General features: G+C 43.4%; 1 protein-coding gene across 1 annotated transcript in view; it reads left to right on the top strand.

Annotated features, from left to right (window-relative positions):
• LOC144223251 (ATP-binding cassette sub-family C member 4-like) overlaps positions 1–24732 on the top strand; it is a gene marked incomplete at its 3' end in the record, with an annotated part of 99890 nt that overhangs the window by 50385 nt on the left and 24773 nt on the right. Inside the window, 1 exon segment of the mRNA XM_077753969.1 lies at positions 2583–2807. Coding sequence (XP_077610095.1) covers positions 2583–2807 — 225 coding nt within the window.

The raw sequence follows: 24732 nt of genomic DNA, 5'->3' as shown, positions 1-24732 counted from the left end.
GTTTGTAGGAAGAGTCTTTGCTGAGCATGGATTACTGTCAAAGATGGGAGTGTTTGCTTAAGCAATTAAAACTAATTTTTTTAATGTTTATTTTTGAGAGAGAGAGAGAGAGAGACAGAGCATGAGTGGGGGAGGGTCAGAGAGAGGATGACACAGACTTCGAAGCAGGCTCCAGGCTCTGAGCCTTAAGCACAGAACCTGATGCGGAGCTCGAACCCACAAACCATGAAATCCTGACCTGAGCCGAAATCAGACGCTTAACTGACTGAGCCACCCAGGTGCCTTTGCTGAAGCAATTTTTGACTTTGCTCCTGCTATCTGGAAAGTTTTTATATGGTTAGTTTCAAGTTTGATAATATATATTTTCCCAGTTTTATTTCTTAAGTTTTTGAGGGTGGGGATCAAGAGAGGACAGATGTGTGGGAAGGCATGGGCCACAAGCTGACCTTGCTCAGTAGTGAGCCTATTTGTTGACTGGATTATTAAGTACTGCCAGAAAAATCCAGATGCTTAGAGGGTAGTGACCTGCTTTTATGCTCTTTTCACTGGATTTGTTGCATCTGTCCGTTTTCTCTCTGATGGGTGACTCTGATTATATTTTCCTTTATCCACACCCATGTTAGACTCAAATGGAGAGCCGAGGAAGTGACAGCACTGACTCCCAGACACGATCCCAAGTTTTAGGAACGTTTGGAAGGCAGGTGTTTACCCCTGGGCTTCTGGTGGCTGGCTCCGGGATGTATGTTGCCCGTGGGGCTGGGACTGCCCAAGGTACCGTCTGGAGATTTTGCTTCCCCTGTGTAAGCCTCCAGATTTTCATCTCCATAATCTCCTATACGGTCTGTTCTATGGCCGAGTGTATTTGGGTTGCTTTCTTAGACTCTTAATGCTTCTTGGGATGAATGATTGGACATGCTGGAAACATAACAGTGAGCCTTTGTGTTCTTGAGATCTGATCGTCTTCTTTAATAAACAGTGTTTCATTGTAGCAGGGAACTGCCATGCTGTCGCGAAAGGCAAGGCGAACGCTGGGAACATGTGTGTGCATGTGTGTGCAGTGCTGGGGTTTAATGTCACAGCCGTGTGATGGATGGGAACATCTTTCTGTCAATATCCTGAAGGTACTAATTGGTTGGGAAGAAAACGCATTTTAGTTTTGTTTTTGTTGGGTTCCACTGCCCTTTTGCGCCATGGGTTGCTCACTCAGGACAGACAGAAAACCTGTTGGTTATTTGCCTTGTCTGAGTTAATAAGGAGAGATTGCCCAAGGGGAAATGCTTGTTTCAAAGTCCAGTACTTGAAAGATTTCCAAGCTTTTGGTATGAGAGGAAATGATGGTGAGGGCCTGTGTGTTTACTGGGTGATGTGGATTTGCATTGAGTGTTTGATATGCTTTGATGCCAGAGGAAAGTACCTTATAAGAATGGAAGGGGGACACCTGGTTGGCTCAGTCAGTTAAGCGTCTGACTTCAGGTCAGGTCATCATCTCACCGTTAGAGAGTTCGAGCCCCACATTCGGCTCACTGCTGTCAACACAGAGCCTGCTTTGGATCCTCTGTCTCCCTCCTTCTCTTCCCTTCCCCCACTCTCTCTCTCAAACATAAAATAAACATTAAAAGCAAAGTAGAAGTAGGTTGTGAGGTGGAGTGACCATCTGTCAGGGAGAGGGGACTTTTACTGTTACTTTACCTTTTAGTTTTAGGGCGAAGAATTGCTTTCCCGAAGTCTCAGGAGGGAAGCCCCGTGCTTCCTCCCTCATTGGTGTAGAGTTTTAATTTTTTGCCTCGGGGAGTAAAATAGATGATGGTAAAAATTCGTCACAACCAGCACCTGCCATGTAGGGCTGATAGAGAACCATTGGTGACATGATTCTTAGTTTGGCTTGTGTTGTGTTCAACTTGCAGCTCCAGGAGGCTGTGCTTCTAGGGGTAGAGATGTGCAAAGCAACCCCACCTGCTGAGAGCCTGGGGGCCTCTCAGCCTGGTCGTTCTCCTTCCTCCATCACAAGTTGGAGAATGGACCCCATTCGCTGCATCTAGCGACGCGTGGAATTTGGGTTGGGAAAGATCGGAGGGTTCCCTCTTCAGAGTGTTTGGTTGGAAGCGTGGGCTTCCAGTAAGTGAGCCATTCTTGACTTTGCTCTGGGCTGGGACTTTGAGATGCAATAAATAGGCAGCCTGTGAGCTGGGGCAGCCTCACGGAAGCAAATCCTTACTCTTTTATTTATTTATTTGCCACTTTTTTCCTTCTTCATCGTAGGCCAAGACTTACTTGATCATTTGCCAAATGCATTCTCAAGCCCTGGTTGTCATGTTTATGGGGCATCCACGGTGTCCCCAAGCACTACGTGCTAAAGCTTCATTGCCTTTGCACTTAGGATTTTGGCTTAGGTTTAAACTATTACTGCTCATCATAAAGAAGAAAATAGTTGTTTTTCTTGGAGATTAGTGATGAATGTAATACTTTGTGAAAATGCTTTGTTATTTTTTTGAACATGATAGTAATAAAAGCAAAGCTCGTGTTAAGAAAAACTGGTATGACCTGTATTTCTCATTAAGGCTTTTTTCTTCCCTTTTATTTAGGAAAGCACCAAAGTAATCCAGCCCATATTTCTGGGGAAAATTATCAGTTATTTTGAAAACCACGATCCTGCCGATGCGGTGGCTCTGCACGAAGCCTACGTCTACGCCGCGGTGCTGGCCGCCTGCACGCTCGTGCTGGCCATACTGCATCACCTGTACTTCTACCACGTCCAGTGCGCCGGCATGAGGCTCAGAGTTGCCATGTGCCATATGATTTATCGGAAAGTGAGTGTCCTTTGGTATCAATGTGTGTACTCACCCTGAGCATCAGAAGCATCTTGGTGGGGGGGTAGGGGGGGAGGGGATGCCTGGGCGCCTCAGGGTCAAGCGCCTGACTCTTGATTTCAGGTCAGGACTGTGGTCGTGAGATCAAGCCTCACGTCGGGCTCCAGTGCAGAGCCTGCTTAGGATTCTCTCCTTCTTCCTCTGCGCCTCCGCCACTCGCTCTCTTTCTCTCGGGGTGTGTGTGTGGGGGAGCCACATTTTGGGAAACTTGGTAAATTAAACATTTTGTAAAGAGAATCATTTAAACTTTACCAGAGAAGCTTGGTATTTGTCAAGCTAATATATATATATTTTTTGTCTTTAAGTGGACTTCACTGATATATAATGAAAGTTTTTCTGTCGAGATCAGATTAGGACTGCCTTTGATAACATTTGGCTGCAGGCTGTTGCAAAATGCTCTATTTGTAATGAAGTCTAATTAAAAAGTATCTTAATTAATTAAAAAGAATCTCATTAAAAAGTATCAAAAATAAATATCAAATTGATTTAGGCATGAAAAATTTCCAGTGTTTTCATGCCCTAAATCTCTTAGTTGTATGTATGGAAATGCTGTTCATTAAAACTTTTATTGGGGCATCTGAGTGGCTCAGTCAGTTAAGCGTCTGACTGTGGCTCAGGTCATGATCTGGCAGTTCGTGGGTTTGAGCCCCGTGTCGGGTTCTGTGCCGACACCTCAGAGCCTGGAGCCTGCTTTGGATTCTGTGTCTCTCTCTCTCCCCACCTCCCCAGCTCACACTCTCTCTCTGTGTCCCAAAAATAAATAAACTATAAAAAAAGCCTTTTATTTACATCAGAACTGTATTTTACGAGGGACCTTCTGTGAAGTTGGAGCTATAAAATTGAAGCTAAGAGAAAAGATTCTATTTGAGAAGGAGAATAATTGTAATTTTTTAAATGAACGATTTAATCATGTTCAGGCTAAGTGTGTTAAAGAAAAACATAAACATAGACTCCGTGCCAAGCACATTCACTGTGTTCCCTAGTTGCGGTGGTTTTTAAAAGTACTCAAGAAAATTGTTAGATGTTTGGAATGAAGTTTTAAATTTTACATTGTTTCTAGTAATTTTGGAGAGAACTTACCGTTGCATCTACTCTGTTGCTTTCAATTCAAGTTCTTATTTTCTGCAGTATTTTCTTCTCCTTTAGTGTGCAGGGTAGCAGTTTTAGTGACAAGACCCGATTTGATGTGTTCACTGTTTTTGTATTGAGAAAATGGCATCAAATTCTCTCATAGTTTATGCTGATCTTTATTTTTTTTAATGTTTTATTTCTGAGAGAGAGAGAGAGAGAGAGAGAATGAGAGAATATGAGCAGGGGAGAGTCAGAGAGAGAGGGAGATACAGAATCTGAAGCAGACTCCAGACTGAGCTACCTGTCAGCACAGAGCGCGACATGGGGCTCAAACCCACAAGCCGTGAGATCATGACCTGATCCGACGTCAGACGCTCAACTGACTGAGCCACCCAGGCGCCCGAGTTTATGCTGATCTTAACTCTGATGAGGGGAGCGAGGATTTCAGGTGTTTTATCAGGGGAGCTGCCACAGACGTACCAGTGACCAGAGAGAGCTCAAGGCCTTTGTACAAACTTGATCCCCAGGATACCTCTTTGCCTTGGGCCGTTTGCATTAAAACCAAAACCACAGGGACACCTGGGTGGCTCAGTCTGTGGAGCATCAGCATCGGACTTCAGCTTAGGTCAGGCCATGATCTTGCAGTTGGTGAGTTCGAGCCTCACATCGGGCTTGCTGCTGTCAGCCAGTCCGCGCAGAGCCCACTTCAGATCCTCTGACCTCTTCTCTCTGCCCCTCCCCCGCTTGCATTCTCTCAAAAATAAATATAAAAAATAAAAATACAAACACCTCATTTTAACTGTACTGCATACTTGAGATTTGCTAAGACAGTAGATCTTAAGGGTTCCCGCCACACACACACAGGATAACTGTGAAGTGATGCATATGTTGGTTAGCTTGACTATAGTACTCTTTTCCCAATGTATATCGATATCAAAGTATGACATTGTACGCCCTAAATATATACTGTTTTTTTAAAGTTTATTATTATTTTTTTAGTAATCTCTACACCCAACATGGGACTCGAACCCTGGGATCAAGAATCTCATATTCTTCCCACTGAGCCAGCCAGGTCCTCCAATGTATACAATTTATTTTTTTATTTATTTTTTATTTTTTTACAAATAGTTTATTGTCAAATTAGTTTCCACATAACACTCAGTGCTCATCCCCACAAGTGTCCTCCTCCATGCCCATCCCTCCTCCCCCCCACATCCATCAGTCCTCAGTTTTTGTCAGCATTCAAGAGTCTCTCATGGTTTGCCTCTCTCCCTTTCCCCCACCATTTCCCCCCTTCTTCTCCCCCTTGTTCCTCCGTCAAGTTCCTCCTAATCCTCCTATACGTGCAAACATATGATATTTGTCCTTCTCTGCCTGACTTATTTCACTCAGCATAACACCCTCAAGGTTCATCCATGTTGCTACACATGGCCAGATTTCATTGTTTCTCATTGCCATGTAGTATTCCATGGTATAGATAAACCACATCTTCTTGATCCATTCATCTGTTGATGGACACTTAGGCTCTTTCCATGTTTTAGCTATTGTGGAGAGTGCTGCTATGAACATTGGGGTACATGTGCTCCTATGCATCAGCATTTCTGTATCCCTTGGGTAAATTCCTAGCAGTGCTATTGCTGGGTCATACGGGAGTTCTATTGTTAGTTTCCTGAGGAACCTCCACACTGTTTTCCAGAGGGGCTGCACCAGTTTACATTCCCACCAACAGTGTAGGAGGGTGCCCGTTTCTCCACATCCTCGCCAGCATCTAGAGTTCTCTGATTTGCTCATTTTAGCCACTCTGACTGGCGTGAGGTGGTATCTCAGTGTGGTTTTGATTTGTATTTCCCTGATGAGGAGGGATGCTGAGCATCGTTTCATGTGTCTGTTGGCCATCTGGATGTCCTCTTTGGAGAAGTGTCTGTTCATATCTTCTGCCCATTTCTTCACTGGGTTGTTTGTTTTTCGGGCGTGTAGTTTGGTGAGTTCCTTATAGATTCTGGATATTAACCCTTTATCTGATATGTCATTTGCAACTATCTTTTCCCATTCCAACGTATACAATTTTTATTAAATCCTTATGAGAGATTAAACCAAACAACTTAAATTTAAAATATTGCTTCTTGGAGGCATCTGGGTTGCTCAGCCAGTGAAGCATCCGACTCTTGATTTCTGCTCAGGTCATGGTCTCACGTTTGGTTTTGAGATTAAGCCCCATGCGGGGCTCTGTGCTGAGCATGGAGCCTGCTTGGAATTCCCTCTGTCCCTCTTCCTCTGTCCCTCCCCCGATCACTCTCCGTCTCTCAAAATAAATAAATAAACATTTAAAAAATATTGCTTCTTTTATACCTAGTTGCTTATCTACAGTTTCTGTTTCTTGTGAATACTTTTCTTGGCAAAATGCAAGATGTCTTCTCCACATCTTACTTTGAGCAGAGTCTTATAAATCTTAGAATTGTGTGAACCCCGGAGGCTTCATTCATACTGTCTGTGTTATGACACGTAATGTCCGGTTCCTCTCCTGTGATGTGGAAATGGTAGCAGTGCTCAGACGCTCTAGTCAAGGGGTCTTTCGTTGCTGTCTTTCTCCTCCTCCTCCTCCCCGCCCTCCTCCTCCTCACTACTTCATTGTAGTCCGTTTACCACTTAGGAGAAGAATAGTCCCATCTCTCTGTAGATTAGCTAGACTTTTGTTTTTCTAGGTCAGGCTTCACTCCCGTAAATAAATAGGAAATTCCATTAGGCTCTACTGTGAAAACCTTCAACATGGAAGTCAGGTTTGAGGTGACGATTCAGTCGGACAAAGCTCTTTGCTGCACAGGTTAGTTGTGGTTCACCTGTTTTTCTTCCTCTTCCCACTAATGTTTGGAAGATTGCCTTTGGGAAATCCGATCTGATCTGGTGCATTTGCTCACTTGGATGTAAACATCTCTCAGAGGTGTTCGTTTGCTGGCTTGATTTTCCTTAAAGGATTGTCCCCTTGCAAAGAGGGTTAAACCATAGGCGTAACCTGAAATTCCAGAAGGGTGGGAAAGACCGATTTCCTCCTGCACTGCCTTGTGTCTAGAATCCTGCTGGTTGAAGAAATAGGACACTTCTGCATCACAGGTGGGCTGAGTCCTTAAGGCAGAAGCTGGCTTTGCACAGCTCTGAAAGCCCTCTGCGAACATGTGTGCCTTATGCTCAGGCCCTACCTCCTGGGAGAACGCTGGCTTGGGTGTCATCCCAGGAATGGCTGTGGTTTGTCGTAGTGAATGGCGCTGAGGGATGTATGATATATAAAAATGACTTGTCATTAGTTTACCTTTGCACAGCTTTGGTAAAATTACTCTTTATGAACATTGAGGGTTATTATTATTTTTTATGATTTTAATTTTAAGCAATTTCAACACCCAGCGGGGACTCAAGCTCACAACCCCAAAATCAAGAGTTGTACGATCTCCGGAACAGGCATTGATTGTGGCAAAATATGCATAACATAAAATTTACCATTTTAACTCTTTTTTTTTTTCTCCATTTTAACTCTCTAAGTATACTGTTCAGTGACATTAAGTACATTCACGCTGTTGTGCAGGTGGCCCTTCTGTTTATCTCCAGAGCGTATCTTCCCAGACTGAAGTTCTGTACAGACTAAACACTGCATGCCCCAGCCCCCTCCCCCACAGCCATCACCTTTTTACTTCCTGTCTCTGAATTCCCCAGCTCTGGGTACCTCCTGTAAGTGGCTTCGTGCAGTATTTGTCATCCTGTGTCTGACTTATGTCAGATAGCGTAATGTCTTCAGGTTTATCCATGTTGTCAGAGTTTAACTCCTTTTTAAGGCTGAATACTATTCTGTTGTATGGACGTACCATTCTTTGTTTCCCCATTCATCCGTCAGTGGGCATTTGGGAGATTTGTCTCCATCTCTTGGTGATTGTGATAATGCTGCTGTGAACATGGGTGTACAAATACCTCTTCGAGTCTGTACTTGCAGTTCTTTTGGGTACATTCCCAAACATGGAATTGCTGGGCTACGTGGTAAATTTGTGTTTAATCTTTCTGAGGAACTGCCCTACTCTTTTCCATGGTAGCTGCATCATTTTACATTCCCACTTGATCATTGATTTTTCTTTTTTTTTTTTAATAGTTTATTGTCAAGTTGGTTTCCATATAACACCCCGTGCTCATCCCCACAAGTACCCTCCTCCATGCCCATCACCCCCCTTCCCCTCCCCCCCACCCCCATCAGCCCTCAGTTTGTTCTCAGCATGCAAGAGCCTCTCATGGTTTGCCAGCCTCCCTCTCCCCCACTATTTTTCCCCTTCTTCACCCCCATGGTCCTCCGTTAAGTTCCTCCTAATTCTCCTATATGTGCAAACATATGGTATCTGTCCTTCTCTGCCTGACTTATTTTGCTCAGCATAATGCCCTCAAGGTCCATCCATGTTGCTACACATGGCCAGATTTCATTGTTTCTCATTGCCATGTAGTATTCCATGGTATAGATAAACCACATCTTCTTGATCCATTCATCAGTTGATGGACACTTAGGCTCTTTCCATGATTTGGCTATTGTTGAGAGTGCTGCTATGAACATTGGGGTACATGTGCTCCTATGCATCAGCATTTCTGTATCCCTTGGGTAAATTCCTAGCAGTGCTATTGCTGGGTCATAGGGGAGTTCTATTGTTAGTTTCCTGAGGAACCTCCACACTGTTTTCCAGAGGGGCTGTACCAGTTTACATTCCCACCAACAGTGTAGGAGGGTGCCCGTTTCTCCACATCCTCGCCAGCATCTAGAGTTCTCTGATTTGCTCATTTTAGCCACTCTGACTGGCGTGAGGTGGTATCTCAGTGTGGTTTTGATTTGTATTTCCCTGATGAGGAGGGATGCTGAGCATCGTTTCATGTGTCTGTTGGCCATCTGGATGTCCTCTTTGGAGAAGTGTCTGTTCATATCTTCTGCCCATTTCTTCACTGGATTGTTTGTTTTTTGGGTGTGGAATTTGGTGAGTTTCTTATAGATTTTGGATAATAGCCCCATTGATTTTTCTCTTAAACTTGAGAACTAAATGAAGAAAAGTTTTTATGAACTATGACATTTTGCTTGGATTTGTGTTTCAGGTTGGTGGTGTGTAGAAACAGCCCATGGTGGTCTGTTGGGTTTCCTCAAACTTTTAGGGCAAGTTTTCAGAACATTTTAGCAAATTATGAGATTGTGCAACACAGCCGGTGTTTTTGTAAAGTCACCAAATTGGCTTGAAGAACACAGGTTCCTCACCTGGGTGGTGTTTTGAACATTATACTTCATCATTTTAGAAAGTCCCCTCTAGTCACGAGGCCTATTCCCAGTGTGGGTTGCTCTTACCTCTGCGGTGGGGCCAGAGGTTTACTTACTGTCTTTGTTCTTGGCCAAGACACAGAAAAGCAGGACAAGTCCAGCTTCAAATACCAAGGGGCTTCTTCCTCAGCTCAGAACACAGGAGGGTAGGTGTCAGGCTGGGGGAAGATGGTACCTTCAGGCGAGGTGCACGCGGATCAGAGGACGATCTCCAGCCCCGTCAGTAGTTGGAATGGATCTCCCATTTGCCAGCCTGACCTTGGCCTCAGGCCGGGTGGACGGGAGCCTGAATGTCATAGGTCTCTAGTCCTGGGGTGGGCAGGATGGGCAGGATGGCCATCTCAGTAATCAAGACAGTCTTGGCGTGTGGTGCAGACGTTTTCTTGTATTGCAAAATGCATATGGCACGGAGGTTTTTACTGGAGATCTTTAGCCTAATTGGCTCAGAGTTTCCTGACTCTGTGTCCCTGGTGGTGGTTGGTTTGCTGTGAATGTCAGGCAGAGCCAGAGCTGTCACTTTTGGGGTTCATGGACGCTGTGTTCTGCTACTTGCTTCCTGGTGAGACTTCTTGCAGAATTGGATCAGTTTGACCATATTTCCTCTTGTGGCCAAAGCCTTGTCTGTCTTTACTCTCTTTAGTTCCCCCAAAGGATGATTTGTGAGATAATATTTTTCTTCGTGTGAACTTCTAGGATGAACTGGTTCCCTGCAGAGATACCCTCGTTTCCCTTTATCCTCTATTGCGGACCTGTCTTGCAAGAATTTATATGCAGTCAATCCTCATTATTCACGACCCTGTAATTTGCAAATTTGCCTACTTGCTAAAATTTATTTGTAACCCCCAAATCGGTACTTAAAGCTCTTTCACGGTCATTTGTGGGCCGGCACAAAGTTGCTAAAATTTTGAATCACTTGATGTACGTACTTCCAGCTGGGGTCAAGCTAGGTGATGTGGCTTCTTGTCTCAGCTGTCATACTGCAAACGTGTCCTTGTTGTAAACAGTCTATTTATATTTAGTGCCTGCTTTCTGCACTTTTGTGCTTTTTCTTGGTGATTTTGCTATTTTCCATGGTCCCACACAGAGTGTGGGAGTGCGTTCTAGTGTTCCAGAGCACATGAAGGCTGTGATGTGCCTGTGGGGAAAATGTGGCACACACCACAGAGAAAATGCCTGTCTTAGATAATCTTGGTTCAGGTATGAGTCATGCTTTTGGCTGGTGTCCAATGTTAATGAGTCAACAATGGATAGTAAATACGGTGTCATTAAACAGAAACACACAACATAAGGTTATGTGTGTATTGACGATAAAGATGTTATCAAGGGCTGGCAGGAACCCAAGTCTGTATTTTCCCTAGGAGGAGTTAGTATTCACTAATTCATGGTCACGGTGACTTTCTAGCACACACCTACCATAAATAAGGAGAGTGGACTCCTGACATTGATGCAGTGCACCTCAAGGGAGTGACTTCTGTAGAGCAGTCTCCTGTGTATAGAAATAATTTTACTTCAAGTGTATTTTTAGTCATTTAAGTGGTGTACTTGTATTGTTAGAATTCTGTAACTTGGAGAAAAAGGCATGCTTCTTGTATCTATACCATATAGATCACGTAGCCTTTCTCATTGGACTCTTCCCTTTCCTTCTGATCTTTTCTCTTAAGATTCTCTTCCCTTGACCATTTTACCTCTCCTTTCTAGACCCTTCTCCAGCTCAGTTGTATTTTAAGGTCAGCAGTTAGGACATCAGACATATTTTATTATAGACGCTGAGAAGGAAGTAGAAGGGGCTCAGCCAGTGCAGAGTCAGCCTGCTGACTTCTCCTGAGCAATGTCTGCAAGAAATGGAGCTGGAGTTAAAAACAAGAAAACTATGGCTCAGAGTGTACGGACTGTGAGAATGCAATGGGCCACCTCCCCCACTTTCCACTGCCCTCTGCCTTTACTCTGTACACCGTGGAAAGTCCATCGGCATATCAGCCACATGGTGTCATGTCCAGAGTTCTTTGTTGTTTTGTTTTGTTTTAATTTTTGAATGTTTTATTTATTTCTGAGAGAGAGAGAGAGAGAGAGAGAGACAGTTTGAGCAGGGGAGGGCCAGAGAGAGAGGGAAACACAGAATCTGAAACAGGCTCCAGGCTCTGAGCTGGCTGTCAGCACAGAGCCCGATGTGGGGCTTGAACCCATGAAACGCGAGATCATGACCTGAGCTGAAGTCGGCCGCCCAACTGACTGAGCCACCCAGGCGCCCCTGTTTTGTTTTTATGTAAAGCTAATTATTTCAGTGGAGACATTCTGCGTTGCTTTATATTCAGGCTGGATAATATGAGATTGCAGATATTCGACTGTTGAGGGTTTAATAAACAGCGATTTCATATTTTTAATCCAGTATTTTGCCTATTAGTCTGTGGTTATGTTTTCTTTCTGAAAATGTCTAGGGGCTAGCATCTTGAGAGTACTGTCACAGTGACACTTCACTGTTAATGGAAATAGAGCACATTTGGTTGGAATGTCTCTTTGAATTTGTAATCTTCTGACAAAATTAGAATGAAATAGTAATGCACCTTACATTGTTTAACTCTTTAAAATCTTAAAAAAGTTTTTTAAATGCTTATTTCACACACACACACACACACACACACACACACACACACACACACTCACACTCTGAAGCAGACTCCAAGCTCTGAGCTGTCAGCACAGAGCCCAATGTGGGGCTTGAACTCACAAACTGTGAGATCATGACCTGAGCTGAAGTCAGACATCTAACTGACTGAGCCACCCAGGCGCCCCAGCACTTTCAATCTTTTAAACACATCTCCCCCATCCATTTTTCTCCTTGGATATGAACTTGAGTTGGACCCGTGCATTTTGTGAAAAGTTCATCGCTAGGGGCAATTTGTTAATGTCGTGATTTGCAAGGAAGAGCAGTGTATCCTTACCGAGACTTGGTATAATCAGTATTTTTAATTTTAGTTATTCAAGGGTATGTAAAATAGTAGCTCATGGTTTTGGTCTTCACTGAGGAGTAATGATATGCTCAGTATCTTTTTATGTGCTGCTTTGCTGTTCGTGAATCTTCTCTGTGAAGTGTCTGTGCAATGTTTGCCCATTTATAGTGGGGTTTTTGTCTTAATAAATTGTGCAAATTCTGTATATGCAGGATTCTAGTTGTTTGCCAGATACATAAATTGCAAACATTTTCTTTGAATCTGTGGCTTGCTTTTTTATTTACTTAATAATCTCTTGAGGAATGGAATGTTTTGGATGAAGTCGTTTATCAGTTTTTTTTATGCTTATTGCTGCTTATATTCTGAGAAACTTTTGTCTATGTTTTATTCGGGGTGTTTTATAGTTTTAGATTTAGATTTTGGTTTACATTCATAGTGTATTAATTTTTATATACATTGTGAGGTAGGGGTTGAATTTTATTCAGTTTTGATATATTTAGTTTCTGCACAATTTATTGAAAAAATTACCCTTTTGCCTTTGAATTAAACTGGAGACTTTGTCCAAGATTAAATGACCATTTATCGGTCAGTCTGTTTCTGGATTCTTATTCTGTTCTGTTGATTTATAGGTCTATTCTTTCTCCAAAATGAGATTCTCTTGATTATCATAGTTTTCTAATACATCTTGAAATCAAATAGTGTAAGTCCCCAACTTATTCTATTTTGGTTACATTGGTTATTCTAAGTCTTGTGTTTTCATAGAGATTTTAGAGTCACACTGTCAATTTCTACAAAAGATGCTATTTGGATATACGTTGGGATTATATCAAATTTTGTAGATCATTTAGAGAGAATGTGCATCTGTATATTAGTTTCCAAAACATGAGTGTGGTATATCTCTTTAAATACTTTTAAAAAATGTTTATTATTTATTTCTGGGAGAGAAAGAAGAGGACAGAGCTTGAGCAGGGGAGGGGAAGAGAATGAGGGAGACACGGAATCTCAAGTAGGCTCCAAGCAGAGCCTGGCTGGGGCTCCAACTCATGAACCTGAGATCATGACCTGAGCCGAAGTTGGATGCTTAACCGACTGGGCTGCCCAGGCGCCCCAGTATATCTCTTGATTTAGCTGTTCTTTAACTTCTCTTATCCGTATCTTATAGTTGTCAGTATTGAGGTCTTTCAGATCCTTCACTTAATTTATTCCTTAGTATTTTATGGTTTCTTTTGGTATTATAAATGATATTTTTAATTTTAACTTTTCACTTTATTTTATATAGAAGTACAACTGTGTGTGTGTGTGTGTGTGTGTGTGTGTTGTTGTTGTTGTTGTAATTGTTGTCCTGAGACTTTGCTCAGCCGCATTTAATTATAAATTTTTGGGTAGATTTCTTGGGATATCTATATAAATAATCATGTTGTTTTTGAATGGAGACAATGAGAGCGAGAGATTAAACCATCTCAACTGTGAGAGGTTGTCCATTTTTCCCTTTAGTCATGAAGTTTCTGCATCCTGACCTTTGAAGTCTCTCCTTAGCTTTGTTGACATTTCAAATTGAGTTGTAATTAATTAACCTTCACCACCACGCAGTGTTGTTACTTATGCTTTAAATATTCATTTGTTCAGAATTTAAAAGAAGGAAAGAAGGAAAGGAACTTTGGCTTTTATTTATCTAATTGCCATTCCTACTGCCTTTCTTTACCGCCAGGTTTCCATTTGGTAGGATTTCTTTTCCGCCTGGAAAAAAATCCTTCAGCCTTTCTTAAGAGTAGGTCTGCAAGTGGTGAATTCTCAGTTTTGGTTTATCTGAAAATGTTTTTCTCCCTTGTTGCTGAAGGATATGCTGGCTGGATATTATATTCTGATTGACACTCTTTTATCCCTTTCAGTATGTTGCGGTCATTGTCACCTGGCCTCCCTTGTTTCTGACAAGATGTCACTCCTCATTTGTGTCTTTGTTTCCTCCATGTTTCTGTTTTCTCTGGCAGGCTTTGACATGTTATTTTGCAATTGATTTTTCAGGAGAGCGCTACCCAGGTGTGATTTTCTTTGTACTTATGCCTCTTGGGATTTGCTGAGCATTTTGATCTTTAATTTGGTTCTTTCTTAAAAAACTTGAGAAATATTTGGCCATTATATCTTTTTTTAAAGTTTATTTATTTTGAGAGAGAGAGAGAGAGAGAGGGAGAGAGAGCTAGTGGGGGAGGAGCAGAGAGAGGAGAGAGAGAATCCCAAGCAGGCTCTGCTGTCAGTGCAGAGCCCAATTTGGGGCCTGAACACATAAACCGTGAGATCATGATGTGAGCCAAAGTTGGATGCTTAACTGACTGAGCTACCCAGATGCCCCAAGGCCATTATATCTTAAAATAGTCTCCTCTTCTTTTTCTTTTTTGTTTTTTTACTGTTTTATTTTTGAGAGAGAGTGAGAGCGAGTGAGCATGTGAGCACAAGCAGGGGAGGGGCAGACAGAGAGAGAGAGGGAGACACAGATTCCTGAAGCAGGCTTCAGGCTCTGAGCTGACAGTTTAGAGGCGGATGTGGGGCTCGAACTCACCATCCGTGAGATCATGACCTTAATCGATGTCAGACTGACTTAGCCACCCAGGCGACCCTAAAATATTCTCTTCTGATCTGTTCTCATTTTTTTCTCTTTCTTTTTAATTTTTTTCTCTTTGTCCTTCAGACTAGGTAGTTTTTTATTGATCAACCTGACTACTGTTTCTTTTATGTTCAAACTGTTATAGTTTGGATTTTTCTGTAGATAATCTGCTTACTCCTGTTTCTTTTTAAATCTTTGAACGTATTTCCCTTCAGCTCCTTGAACATAAAATGTTTAAAAATCCAATGCCTGGGTCAACGTGGGTTTGTTTTTATTCTTATTTATGTAGTTTGCTTTTTATTACAAAGACTGCTTTCATTCTTCCTCTGGGTTATATTTTCCTGTTTGGGTTTTTTTTTTTTTTTAGCATGTTTACGACTCTTAAAATTGATTGGATGTTATGAATGCTACAGTGCAAGTCTACGTTCTGATAGTCTGAGATGTTGAGTTTTGCATTAATAGGTCACTTATTGGCTGATCTCTTTGAACTTGGGTAGGCTCGATTTATGCTTCGTTAAGCTTACAGTTTTGGAAATTCTGTGGTGTTTTTTCTCAAGTGTCTCCAACTTGGTGGGTCTCAACCTTCAAGCTGTATGTCTTTTGTGGGTTCTTGTTAGGCCTTCGGATCTTTTCCAGGATGAGCAAATCTGTTTTATGGGAGAGATCCTCAGCTGCACGCCTGCGTTTGGGGCTGTGTCACGTTTCGTCGGGGGGCGGGGGTGAAGGGGACCTCGTGCAGTGTAGCATGTGAGCAGGCCCTGTGGCCTCTGCCCACTGGATGCCAGGAGCATCTTTCTAGTTGTAACAACCAGTAAGGCCTCCAGACATCGCCTGGTGTCCCCTGAGGGCAGGGGACTAGGGCCAAATTGCCGCGGTTGAGAATCACTGCCCCAGAGAGCGGCCTTTAATTCCGAGGCGCGGTATTTCTGGTGCGGCGCCTGCATTCCAGCCTCCTTAACGATAGTACGGTTTCTCCACGCTGGCTGGGCAGGAGCTCAGGGCCCCAGCTTGACCTTCAGGTATCGTGTTCTGCTTGCTGTTCTTTGCACCGGCTCTCTGGTGACCTGGGCCTTTGTAGGCCGTCCCTCAGGGCAGGCCTTCCCGCAGCAAGGTGCCCCCCCCGAGCCCCCCGCCCCGGGACCTGGGGGACCCTTTCATCCATCCGCGAGGAATCTGACCTCTGACGCCTCAGCCCAGGGGGCTGCTGCACTGTTTGACCTGAGCTCACTGGCCCTGTTGGAAAATGGTCTCCCGGCCGAGCGCTGAGACCGCGGTGGTGTTCACGCCGTGAGCGCCCCTTCTCGCAGGATCGGTCTTGCAGCGGCTGGTGTCTGGAGCCTGGAAACGTAATTTTGCGCAGTCACGTAGTTGCGTGTGTGTGGCAGAGGCGGAGGAGGCGGGGCAGGTCCCCTATCAGTTACTCAGCCTCTTGTCGGAGCAGCTGTCTGCTCACGGCTTTTAATAGCTCCGTGTTTATGGCCCTCACAGCTGGGAGCTGTGTACACTGCAGGCACGGTTAGGATCGGGCGACGTGCCTGATCCACTTCCTTGCCGAGCGGATCAAGGGTGAGGCGGACATATGCCAGGCTGCGGGTCGCTAAATTCTTATGAGTCATCTTTGTGCTTAACAAAAAACCCTAGAACCTGGGTTTAACCCCAGACCTACTCCCTCGGGATTACGAGAAGCCCTGGAAATCTGTATCTTTAATCTGTGCCCCAGGGATTCTTACCATCAGGAACATTGAGGAGTCACTGCACTGCAGTGAAGGGGACGAGGGGCTGGGCAGTGGTAGATGGCGAGGGAGGGTGCAGGGAGGGGTGAGGGGAGCCTTCTGGGCAGGTGAACAGACAGCGTGAATGTCTCCATTCCTTTCCCCAGGATTGATGCTAAAAACAGTACTGCTGTTTAATTTTTAAAAACCAAGTTAGTTTAATTTTTAAATTTTGATGTTGGTCAGGGCGCCTGAGTGGCTCAGTGCGTGAAGCGTCTGACTTCTGCTCAGGTCATGATCTCACAGCTTGTGAGTTCGAGCCCTGCATCGGGCTCTGTGCTGACAGCTCGGAGCCTGGAGCCTGCTTTGGGTTCTGTGTCTCCCTCCCTCTCTGCCCCTCCTCTGCTCACTCACGCGCTCTCTGTCGCTTTAGCTCTCTCTCAAAAATAAATAAATGTTAAAAAAAAGTTAACAAAAAAAATTTTTGTTGATCTGAAAATCACTCACGCGCTCTCTGTCTCTTTAGCTCTCTCTCAAAAATAAATAACTGTTAAAAAAAAGTTAACAAAAAAAATTTTTGTTGATCTGAAAATCACTCACGCGCTCTCTGTCTCTTTAGCTCTCTCTCAAAAATAAATAACTGTTAAAAAAAAGTTAACAAAAAAAATTTTTGTTGATCTGAAAATCTTTTTATTTCTTTGTTATTTTAAGGTATTTCTGTAGGTTTACAGTTTTTGGTTGGTCCCCACTTTTTCCCCAGGTCTTTAAAGGTAATCACTTTTGATTGATTTTTTTTTAAGTAATCTCTGTATCCAGGGTGGGGTTGAACTCACAACCCTGAGATCAAGAGTCACGTGCTCTGTGGGGCGCCTGGGTGGCTCTGTTAGTTAAGCTTTCGGCTGGTGGTTTCAGCTCAGGTCATGATCTCATGGTTCGTGGGTTTGAGTCCCATATCAGCCTCTGTGCTGACAGCATGGAGCCTGTTTAGGATTCTCTCTCTCACTCTCTCTGTCTCTCTCTCCTCTCCTCTCTCTCTCTCTCAAAATAAATAAATAAACGTAAATTCACATGCTGTAATGACTGAGCCAGCCAGGTGCCCTTCATTTTGTTTTTTGTTTTTTTACTTTTATGTTTTGTTTATTTTTGAGAGAAAGACAGAATGAGAGAGACAGAGTGCAAGAGGGGCAGGGGCAGAGAGCGAGGAGACACAGAATCCAAAGCAGGCTCCAGGCTCTGAGCTGTCAGCACAGAGCCTGACTTGGGACTCAAACTCGTAAGCTGTGAGATCATGACCTGAGTGGATGCTTAACCGACTGAGCCACCCAGGTGCCCCTCATTTTTTTTTGTTTTAATTCGTGGTTTTAAATGTTTATCTGTTCGAATACACATAACTTAAAATTGACCACATTTACCATTTTTGCGTGTACCACTCAGTGGCCTTAAGTACATTCACATCCTCATGCAGCCGTCACCGGTGTCCATCTCCAGAGCTCTTTTCTTCTTGTAAAACTGAACCTCTGTACCCATGAGATCACTTCCTCATTTCCCTTCCCCCCTCCCCCCAGCCCCTGGCGACCACCATGCGACTTCCTGCCTTCCAGGACACTGACTGCTTAAGTACCTCCCGTGCGTCACTTAGCATAATGTCTTCAAGGTTAACGTCATTTTTTTTTTTTGAACAGGCGCAGATCATATATTTAGTTAGTCTTCATTGAAAAAATGACAGTTCATCCTGATCCTCAACAGTGGCAATAAAGTTCCAGTTACTTGTGGAGGAAAAGGAAGGCATGTCAGAGAAGCCTCTACCCCTCTGGTCCCCTGTGCAGCGCAGGCGGCCGTGTCGGGGTTATGTTTTGAAGACCTTGTCTCCTCCCTTCTCCTCCCTCTGGGGCTCATTAGCTGAACTGACCGGGTTATTTTCTTTGCTGTCTCTGCGACTTAACAGCCACTGGCGCCCGGCTGCTCTCGCTGATGCTCCTTGGCAGTGCGTGGGGAGCATGGAATTCGGTGGAGAATGTGATGGGTTGCTTTGTGAGGGAGCATTTTCTTGCTCTCTGCACTTTGCTTAGTCTCTTTGTACATACGAATGACAGATACTAGGGCATTGCTGCTTTTTGTAAGTTTGGGTCTCAAAATGTGCGCTGTGAAAATCGTGATTTGGACAGCATCTCCCTCTGTTGTTTTCTTCTGCACAGATTGACTCATTTGCTGAAAGCTTCAAGCACCGTGTTTACAAGGGAATGCATAACACACCTTGTTTTGTGACCTTACAGAAGTGTGCAGTGTGACTTAGGTGTGCTGTGTATCCAGCTTCCTTAAGCTCAGTACTTTGGTAAATATAAAACATGAGGGAAAAGGAAAATCCCATTTGTAAAACACTGTCACTTTGACAGTAAAATCATGCCCAGTGGATGAGTTTGTAGAGGGCATATCGCTTCCCTCTTGTATGCTTGGTCTGAAGGAAGGTGCGTGCTGAGCAAAATTTAGAAACTTCTTTATAGACAGAAGAGTTCTAAGTATAGTTGCCTTAAAGACTTAGCATATGGGGGCACCTGGGAGGCTCAGTCAGTTAAGCATCCCACTTCGGCCAAGATTGGATGTTCTAGTTTTTTTGTCTTTCCCACTTTTACCAGTTTCTGGATGAAAAGTAATACTGCTTTGTTCCTTTAATTTACATTGTCTGAGTAATGATGAATTTGAGTATTTGAAAATGTTCATTGGGCATTTGCGTTTCCCTTAGTGCATTTCCTGTATATGTTATTTGGCTCCCTTTTTTTCGTTGGTAGTCTTTTATAATTCTTATTGATATTTAGGTGTTCTTGATTTATTAAAGATACTAACCTTGGGTCTGGCAGATAGAGTGCAAATATTGATTCCAGTTTCTTTTGTTTGCCTTTTATTGCTCTCATGGTGGAACTATTTTGTTTTCACAAGGAAAACAAATTTAATCAAATAGTATCCTCCAATAACCTGTAAACTTCAGGAAATGTGGAACCAAAACATTAGCAGAATGATGATGCATTAGTACGCATTAATTTGTACATTGTTTTCCTCTACACCGGATGTGAAGTGTTTTTAAACTGTAACACACGTAATTTATTAGAAGCAAACTTCAGTTTTCTACATTACAAAGAAGAGTGGTAATTTTGCTTCATTAAAAGAAAAAATACAGTGTTCTGTGAGACATGAATGTGCTCAGCCTATTTTCTCATCTGCAAAATAAGGGATAATTGTTGCTTTGTAAGGTTGTTGCCTTTTTGGGGGGGGGGGCAAGTGAGAAAGGGGAGAGAGAGAGAGAATCCAGGAGGGGAGAGAGAGAGAAGTGGGGCTTGAGCTCACCCTGGTGCCCAAGGTTGTTTCCTATTCAGTTGCCTGAGTTGTAGTAGGTGTTCATTAAAAGGTGGCTGTTTTTGTGGTGCTGCTGATGTAAATGCTTATGACAGGGTCTCTGCCCTCAGTGAGCTGATAGTTCCTGGACCAGCACACAGATCTTTGATTACACTAGATGCTCTTCTGGAAGTGTGAATGGAGTGATTGTGTGTGGGTGTGTGTGTGTGTGGGTTCTTTGGTCTTAGTCTTAGGCAGAATCTTAGATCATCAGTTTTGTACCTTTCTTTTTAATGTAAAACTTTTAAAGCTAGAAGTTTCCTCTAAGGCTTGCTCACCTATAGCCTTACAGATTATGATATGGTATGTTTTCACTTTCATTTCTTTAAAACGATGCTCAGCGTCCCTCCTCATCAGGAAAATACAAATCAAAACCTCACTGAGCTACCACCTCATGCCAGTCGGAGTGGCTAAAATGAGCAAATCAGAGGACTCTAGATGCGAGGATGTGGAGAAACGGGCACCCTCCTACACTGTTGGTGGGAATGTAAACTGGTGCAGCCCCTCTGGAAAACACTATGGAGGTTCCTCAGGAAATTAACAATAGAACTCCCCTGTGACCCAGCAATAGCACTGCTAGGAATTTACCCAAGGGACACAGGAATGCTGATGCATAGGAGCACATGTACCCCAATGTTCATAGCAGCACTCTCCACAATAGCTAAAACATGGAAAGAGCCTAAGTGTCCATCAGTGGACGAATGGATCAAGATGTGGTTTATCTGTACAATGGAATACTCCATGGCAATGAGAAAGAATGACATCTGGCCATGTGTAGCAACATGGATGGACCTTGAAGGTTTTATGCTGAGTGAAATAAGTTAGGCAGAGAAGGACAGATATCATATGTTTGCACATATAGGAGGATTAGGAGGAACTTAATGGAGGACCATGGGGGAGAAGAAGGGAGGAAATAGTGGGGAGAGGGAGGGAGGCAAACCATGAAAGACTCTTGAATGCCGAGAACAAACTGAGGGCTGATGGGGGTGGGGGAAAGGGGAAGGGAGGTACTGGGCATGGAGGAGGGCACTTGTGGGGATGAGCACTGGGTGTTATATGGAAACCAACTTGACAATAAACTATTAAAAATATAAAAACCTTTAAAAAATAATTTTGATTTCTCCTATGAGGTCTTCTTTGGCACATAGCTATTTAGAAATATGTTGTTAATTCTCAAATATTTGGGGTTTTTAGAGCTATCTCCATGATTTCTAATTTAATTTTTTTTTCAGAGAACATTCTGTGCAACATTTTTGTGTTTAGACACTTATTGAGACTTATGTCCTGGCCCTGGCAGGATAGGGTCTATGGTGAGAAATATCCAGTGTGTGCTTGAGAAAACTACCCTGCAATTGTCGGGTGTGGTGCTCCACACAGTTAGATTAACGTCGTTCACGTCTTCCGTAGACTCATGTTTTGGTTTTTTTTGGTCCACTTTTATCAATTACTGGGAAAGGGATGTTAAGATCTATGATTGTGTGTTTTCTAATTTTTTCTCTTTAGTTCTATTTTTGTCTCATATATGTTGAAACTCTATAATTTGATCCATGCACATTTAGGGGTGGTGAACTGACCTTATTAATCTCTGGTCATATTCCTTGTCTCAAAGTCTGTGTTGTCTGATACTAATACAGCCACACCACATTCATTGTACCTGTTGTTTGCATGGCCTATCTTTTGTAAGCCTTTCACTTTCGTCCTGTGTATTTAAAGTATAAAGTATATCTCCCTTTTACAGCAGCTTAGGTCAGCCCTTTATTAATCTGTTGTGACAGTCTCTGGCTTAAAAAAACTTTTCTTTTTAACATTTATTCTTTGTTTCTTTTTGAGACAGAAAGAGTGTGAGTGGGGGAGGGGCAGAGAGAGAGAGGGAGACACAGAATCCGAAGACAGGCTCCAGGCTCTGAGTTGTCAGCACAGAGCCCAACGTGGGGCTCAAACCCATGAACCGTTAGATCATGACCTGAGCTGAAGTCGGACGCTTAACCAACCGAGCTACCCAGGCACCCCTAAGTAGAGTGTTAGTGTGTTTACATTTAGTGTAATATTGATGTGACTAGGTTTCAGCTTTTCACTTTGCTACTTATTTTTTTTTTTAATCTGTGTTTTGTTTTTTCCATTCCTGGCTTTTTTTTTTTGGCAATGGGGGGGGTTATCAGATATTTTTCAATTTTTTAAATGTTTATTTTTGAAAGAGAGAGAGAGACAGGCAGAGCACAAGTTGGGGAGAGGGAGAGCGAGGGGGAGACACAGAATCCCAAGCAGGCTCCAGGCTCTGAGCTGTCAGCACTAAGCCCGACAGGAGGCTTGAACTCACGAACCGTGAGGTCATGATCTGAGCCAGAGTTGAACCATGGCTCAGTTGGTTAAGCCTCTGACTTCGGCTCAGGTCACAGTCTCACAGTTCATGGGTTTGAGCCCCACTTCTGGCTCTGTGCTGACAGCCAGCTCAGAGCCTAGAGCCTGCTTCAGATTCTGTATCTTCCTCTCTCTCTGACCCTCCCCTGCTCACGCTGTCTCTCTCTCAGAAATAAATAAAAACATTAAAAAAAAATTTGAATGCTTAATCAACTGAGCCACCCAGGTGCCCCTTATCAGAAATTTTTTAGTATTCCATTTTGATGTCTATATTGGCTTTTTAGCAGTATCTCTTTCTGTGGTTTTAGTGTTGACTTAGAGATTCAGATAGGCATCTTGGCCTGTCACAGTCTGTGTAACCATCATGTTAGACCACTTTACATAAAACGTAAGCAACATGCAAGCATAAAGCCCTGCTCCTCTCCCATTCACTGTGCTGTGGGGGTTAATGTAGCTCACCTCTGCATACCCCGTGGAGCGTTAGCAGTGTTTGCTTTAAGCAGCCAGTTACCTTTCAAATAAATTAAAAGGAAATTTTTTAAATTTATTTTTTAAATTTATTTTTTAAATTTACATCCAAGTTAGCATATAGTGCAACAATGATTTTAGGAGTAGATTCCTTAATGCCTCTTTCCCATTTAGCCCATCCCCCCTCCCATGGCGCTTCCAGTAACTGTCTATTTGTTCTCCATATTTAAGAGTCAATTATGTTTTGTCCCCCTCCTTGCTTTTATATTATTTTTGCTTCCTTTCCATTATGTTCATCTGTTCTGTACCTTAAAGTCCTCATATGCATGCAGTCATGATATTTGTCTTTCTCGGACTAATTTTGCTTAGCGCAATACCCTCTAGTTCTATCCACATAGTTGCAAATGGCAAGACTTCATTCTTTTTGATTGCCGAGTCATACTCCATTGTATATATACACCACATCTCTATCCATTCATTCGTCGTGGACATTTGGACTCTTTCCATCCTTTGGCTGTTGTTGATACTGCTGAAAAGGAAATTTTTAATCTTTTGTGTCTATCTGCCTTTTTGCCATTTTGGTTTCTCTTTATTCCCTATTGTACCTCTGAGTTTTCGTCTGGTCGGTACCGATTCCTTTAGGTTGAAGAATTTCTTTTTTTATTAAAAATGGTTTTTTAATGTTTATTTATTTTTGAGAGACAGAAACGGAGCAGGAGCAGGGGAGGGGCAGAGAGAGAGGGAGACACAGAATCTGAAGCAGCTCCAGGCTCTGAGCTGTCAGCACAGAGTCCGACACGGGGCTTGAACCCACGAAATGTGAGATCATGACCTGAGCCGAAGTCAGATGCTCAACGGCCTGAGCCACCCAGGTGCCCTTCTAGCTCACTTGTTATAACCATACTTTCCTCTACCTCCTTGCACACAGTTTACAATAGTTGTTTTATAGTTCTCATCTGCTAAATCCAAAATCTGGATCATCTCAGGGTCTGCTTCTATTGCCTATTTTCTTTCTCCTTGATAATGGGTCCCATCTTCTTCTTTGCATGTGTAATAACTGCACAGTTATAAACAATCCTGCACAGAGTTGGATGTGATAAGGGATGATGTGATAGGGAGTTTTGACTGAAGGGCATTGAGTTTTGTTCTTATAAGCAATTCCTGGTTGGTTTTGTCAGGATTGGATCTAGCCACATATGTAACTCTACCTTCCTACTCTAGGTATCTGTGTATCTATCTAATGGCGGATATTTCCATTTTAGTCCAACTGCGTGGCTCTTACTCCAGAGTATGATCTTTAGTACTAAGGCATGGCCCTCCTGGTGTCTAAGTGGGGTATTTGAGGTACTTATGAAGATCTTTTTATTCTGGTTGGGCAGAAACTCCATGTCCCCTCATGTGACCTCTTGAGCCCATAGCTGCCACTCTCTCCCCTGCTAATTCCCTACAAAAAGTCCTGGGGCCTAACCTTCTGTTACCCTGGCATGCAAATTCCAGACGTTTCCGCAACTTGAAACGACTGCCTCTCCCTCCTGGGCGCAGCGAAGCCACAGTTCTTCATGGGCAGTAAATGCCCCCGGGCAGAAAGCCGGGCGGTCTCTGGGCTCTGCTCTGGTGCCCCTTCTCTCTGTGCCCACGGCCCTGCGCCTGCTATGGCCTGTGCCTGAAACAGCAGCTCCACCTTTCTGTCTGGTGGTCTGGGTTTTTGCTGGGAGGTGGTGGGGGCTCCAGTACCAACTGTTCTTTCACGGGTGGAAGCAGAAGTCTGGCAGTGTGTGCTTAGGAGCTGTGTCTTCCTCGTACCAGCATTACTGACACTCCACTGCTTTTCTTGTCCTAGCTAGACGGTGACAGAGATTAATTTCTGTGTTGGCTGCAGCGCTGCCCTTCACTTACGTGCGCTTTTGTCCCAGAGCCAGCCTTTAGTCTGTTACTGTACCCCGTCACCAGCATAATGGAATGACAAGTGGCCCTGGTGGCCTGCCTAAAGGAACTTTGC

This window comes from Crocuta crocuta, unplaced genomic scaffold (genome assembly GCF_008692635.1).
Source record: "Crocuta crocuta isolate KB4526 unplaced genomic scaffold, BGI_CrCroc_1.0 scaffold31, whole genome shotgun sequence".
Lineage (NCBI taxonomy): Eukaryota > Metazoa > Chordata > Mammalia > Carnivora > Hyaenidae > Crocuta > Crocuta crocuta.
This window is presented reverse-complemented; position numbering and strand designations above follow the sequence as displayed.